The 4,214-nt window shown below is 61.1% G+C and overlaps 1 protein-coding gene across 1 annotated transcript; it reads left to right on the top strand.

Moving 5' to 3' along the window:
* Nucleotides 1-252: 252 nt before the first annotated feature.
* C9H11orf96 (chromosome 9 C11orf96 homolog) lies at nucleotides 253-3,593 on the top strand. Its single transcript, XM_063670971.1, has one exon. The coding sequence runs from the start codon at nucleotides 1,474-1,476 to the stop codon at nucleotides 2,983-2,985; it is 1,512 nt and encodes a 503-aa protein (XP_063527041.1). The 5' UTR covers nucleotides 253-1,473; the 3' UTR covers nucleotides 2,986-3,593.
* The last annotated feature ends 621 nt before the right edge of the window (nucleotides 3,594-4,214 follow it).

The raw sequence follows: 4,214 nt of genomic DNA, 5'->3' as shown, positions 1-4,214 counted from the left end.
TTTTGAAAAACATAAATTGGAGCATGCATTAAGATGCCTTACTGTTGCCCTTAGAATGAAATTCTATCTTTTTTTTTTGAGACGGAGTCTTGCTCCATTGCCCAGGCTGGTGTGCAGTGGCGCGATCTCGGCTCACTGCAAACTCCGCCTCCCGGGTTCGCGCCATTCTCCTGCCTCAGCCTCCAGAGTAGCTGGGACTACAGGCACCCGCCACCACGTCCGGCTAATTTTTTTTTTTTAATTTTTAGTAGAGACGGGGTTTCACCGTGTTAGCCAGGATGGTCTCGATCTCCTGACCTTGTGATCTGTCCGCCTAAGCCTTCCAAAGTGCTGGGATTACAGGCGTGAGCCACCGCACCCGGCTGATATTCTATCTTTGTAACCTGCCACTAAGGCCTCAAGTGACTGTCCCCCTTCCCATCCCCCTCTCTCACTCTGCTTTAGCCAACAAGCCTCCTTGCTGTTTGTTCCTCGAATACACCAAGTGTATTCTTGCCTTAGAGTCTTTCCACTAAGACTCCCTCTGCCCAGACACTCTCTTCCCACCTCGTCACATGGCTGGTTCCATCTTTGTCCATCACAGGGCAAACTGCTGCAGTGTAGTGGGTAAGAGTGAGGGCTCAGGAGCCACGCTGCTGGGGTTTGAATCTCAGCTCTTGCTACTTCCTGCTGTGGGACCTTGGGGCAAGTTTTCTTAGCTTCTCTGTGCCTTGATTTTTCTACCTGTAAACGGCGATAAGAAATGTATGGTATTTGTTACCCAGGGTGGTTGGGAGGATTAAATAAAATAGTGAACACATTGAGTTCATGCATAAAAAGTACCCAGAGCATGGCCATACTAAGCACTTAGCATGTTATTATTGCCCTTCTGGTGGCAGCTTAAATATCCAGGCTCTGAGCAGCCTTTCCTGGTCCCGTGCTCTAAGCATCTCACCATCTGCATCCCTAGCTCATCGCCCTACTTTATTTCACCACAAAACATGTTCTTGTTCGTGTGTGTATCATCTATCTCTCCCCACAACACCCCACTCCCATTAGAATGTAACTTTCATGAGGGCCAGAACAGTACCTTTCTTGTTGGCTTCCATGCCTTTCCTGAGCAGGAAAGTAACTTCTCAGTAAATCTGTGTTGAGTGGATACGGAAAGGACAGAGGCCAAATCCCACTGACCCCCTCCTTTTTGGGTGGCCCTGTGAGCCCTGCTGGGTGCCTGTCAGTGCCCCACATCTCAAGCCCACTTGGCCATGGCCAGGCTCACAGTTTCCTCTTGGGAGTCCCAGGACATAGGGCAGGGACTGCCCTGTGGACCTGCTCTTAGAGACCCTGGGAACACTGGTGAGATTTAGCTCAGGGTACTCACCCTCAGCAGGGGGCTGTCAGAGCATGGACTCTGGAGTCAGCCCATCTGTTTCCATCAGATACTAGTGGACCAGTTACTTATCCCCTCTGTGCCTGGTTTTCCCATATGTAAAAATGAGAGAATACCAATTACCTCATAGGGCTGCTGCTGTGAAGATTAAACAGGATAATATATGTAAAACAGAGTTGGCTTGGAGTAAAGCTCTCCAGATGGTAGCTATTATTGTTGTTGTTGTTGTTGTTAGTGCCATATCCAAGTGTCACTCTTCAGAGCATGAATGGGGGTGCCCGAGGGACTTGGGTGGGGGGAGTGAGGAGACAAACATAAAGAAGACATCTAGGGAAGGGAAGAACCGGAATGGAATAATCGAGATGTGTTTGCATTCGTGTGTGCGTGTGTGTGTGCGCGCGTGTGTGTGTGTGTGTGCACGCGCGCGCGCCTGCGGAGTGGGGTGGCAAGGATCCAGAGGGGGAGCCCGCCCCTTCTTCCGAGCTCAGCTCTGGGGAGCCGGGCGCTCAGGCTCGCCAGGCTGCAAAGAGAGCTGGGAGCTGCCTCGCGCCCCGCGCAGAACCGGCGGTGGAATAACCAGCGCCTCGAGTGTATGCATCTGGGACAAGGGGGCGGGGGAGGGGGACCTGCGCCCCCGCGGCCAACCCGGTTGGTGCAGACTTGGGGATCCCAGAAGGGACAGTGCCCGCCCAGTCGCGGCGATTGAGGGTCCCTGCCCGGGCGCAACTCGGGCCAGCCGCTTGCTCCGGGGCCGCAGCTTCTCCCGGAACCCCCGCGGGCGGGGCCTGCCTTCCGGAGCCGGTTGGCTGGGGGCGGGCGGCGCCGGGGAAGGGGCCGTTACTTTCCCAGAGTGGCGGGGCGACGTCAGGCGGAAGGGCGCGGGGCGCGCACGCTTTAAATGGCATTCGCTGTCATCCGAGCTCAGAGCCGTGTGGGCAGCCGCGGGCTATATAAGCCGCGAGCCGGGCCGCCGCGGGGCAGACGGCGACAGCAGCGGCGGCGAGCGCCTCGGAGCGCGGCGGAACAGCGCCCCCGGAGCCCCGCGCCCCCCGACGGGTCCTCCCGCCCGCCCGCCCTCCCGAGGAGCGCCGGCCCGGGCCCGCGAGGGCCGCCGCCACCCCACAGCAGATTTGGATCCCCCGCCCGGCGAGCCCCCGGCTGCTGCCTCCCGGGGGGCCCCGGCGCAGCGGCCGCCCCCGGAGAGCCCCGGCGCCCCGCCGCCCGGCCCCGCAGACGCCGGAGGCGCCATGGCCGCCAAGCCCAGCGAGCTGATGGGCATCTGCTCCAGTTACCAGGCGGTGATGCCGCACTTCGTGTGCCTGGCCGACGAGTTCCCGCAGCCCGTGCGGCCCGCCAAGCTGTCCAAGGGCCGGGGCCGGCTGCGGCGGCCGCGCCAGTCTCGCTTCAAGACGCAGCCGGTGACCTTCGACGAGATCCAGGAGGTGGAGGAGGAGGGGGTGTCCCCCATGGAGGAGGAGAAGGCCAAGAAGTCGTTCCTGCAGAGCCTGGAGTGCCTGCGCCGCAGCACGCAGAGCCTGTCGCTGCAGCGGGAGCAGCTCAGCAGCTGCAAACTGAGAAACAGCCTGGACTCCAGCGACTCCGACTCGGCCCTGTAAGGGGCGCCGCCCGCGGGGGGGACGCGCGCGTCCGCGGTCCGCGCGGGGACCGGCGTGTGAACCCCGAGAGTGCCCGCGCCCTGCTCCCGGGGGACCCGCAGGGACCCGGGACCGCCGCTCCTCGCGCGCTCGGACTCCCGCCCCGCTGCGAACCGGTCGGTGCGCCCCTCGCCGCGCTCGCCCTGGCCCGGGGGCGCCGGGAGCGGGGCCGCTTTCCTCGTCCTTGTAAATGTTTATTTTTTAACTCTTCCCAGTGCGAACTCTGCTGTGAGTGTGTGCCGGGAGGCGCGCCCGCGCTGAGTCGGCGGCGTGTCGCCACTCCATGCCCTTGTCCGATGGTTTGCAACTCCGATTTTGCACACCGCTCCACCGTGCCCCCCAGCGCACACCCGTTCACACTCACGCCGACACTCTCGCTGAACACTTTTATAATTGTTAGGCGTGGCCGTTGGGGCTTGGGGCGCAGCGCAGCTGCTGCTGCGTCTGGAGGATTGATATTTATTTTTGCATTGCCATGGCTGAAGGCGTTTATTTAACGATCTTTTTACCTGGATATGTCTGTGAGGCTCCTGAAAGGAGACAAATAAAGTCAATATATTTGCACAGTGCATTTTTCCAGGCTCTTGACTTTTTGCACCTTCGGAGTCCAGGCTCCCAAGACTCGGGGAGGTGGGGGAGGAGGCGGCAGGGGGATGCCGGACCAGGGAGCCGGGAGTGGAGCTACTTCCACAAGCTTCGGTCACCGGAACGAGGTTGCGCCACCGGTGCGCGGGTCGGTGGCCTGCTTCCCCAAGTGGATCCACCCCCGGTCCAGTGTGCTCCTGTGTCCCTGGTCTATTCCCCATCGCCGGCATCCGGGCTGAAGTGAAGCCGCAGGCGGGGCGCAGGCGGAGCTGAGGATGGAGAGCTGTCTCCTCCGTGCAGTTGACTTCCCCGAGCTGGGGTCAGGGTCCTCGCCCCGCACCCGCCACAGAAGACGCATCTCCCTCTGCGCTGATTCCTGGCGATGGGTGGGGAGATGCCGGAGCCAGCAATGCGAGATGTTTGGGCGTTGGGACCCGAGAGTGGGCTGGGGGCCAGCCTGGGTTGGTCGAGAGTGTGGGTGCGCGCTCGCTGTCGCGGGCAGGTGACTCCCTGACCGCAGTTGACTCAGCGCAGTGCCCGGCGCTCCTGCGCTGCGGGGGAAACCGCGGCCGCTATGTCTCCAGCCGTTCTCTGCGCCCCGCAGG

Source organism: Pongo pygmaeus, chromosome 9 (assembly GCF_028885625.2).
Source record: "Pongo pygmaeus isolate AG05252 chromosome 9, NHGRI_mPonPyg2-v2.0_pri, whole genome shotgun sequence".
In the NCBI taxonomy this organism is placed as follows: Eukaryota; Metazoa; Chordata; class Mammalia; order Primates; family Hominidae; genus Pongo; species Pongo pygmaeus.
The sequence above is the reverse complement of the archived record's forward strand: the minus strand, read 5'-3'. Positions and strand labels throughout refer to the sequence as shown.

Excerpts from the sequence above, each read along its gene's own strand:
- C9H11orf96 (XM_063670971.1), top strand. The coding sequence starts at position 1,474 with ATGAGAGAATACCAATTACCTCATAGGGCTGCTGCTGTGAAGATTAAA.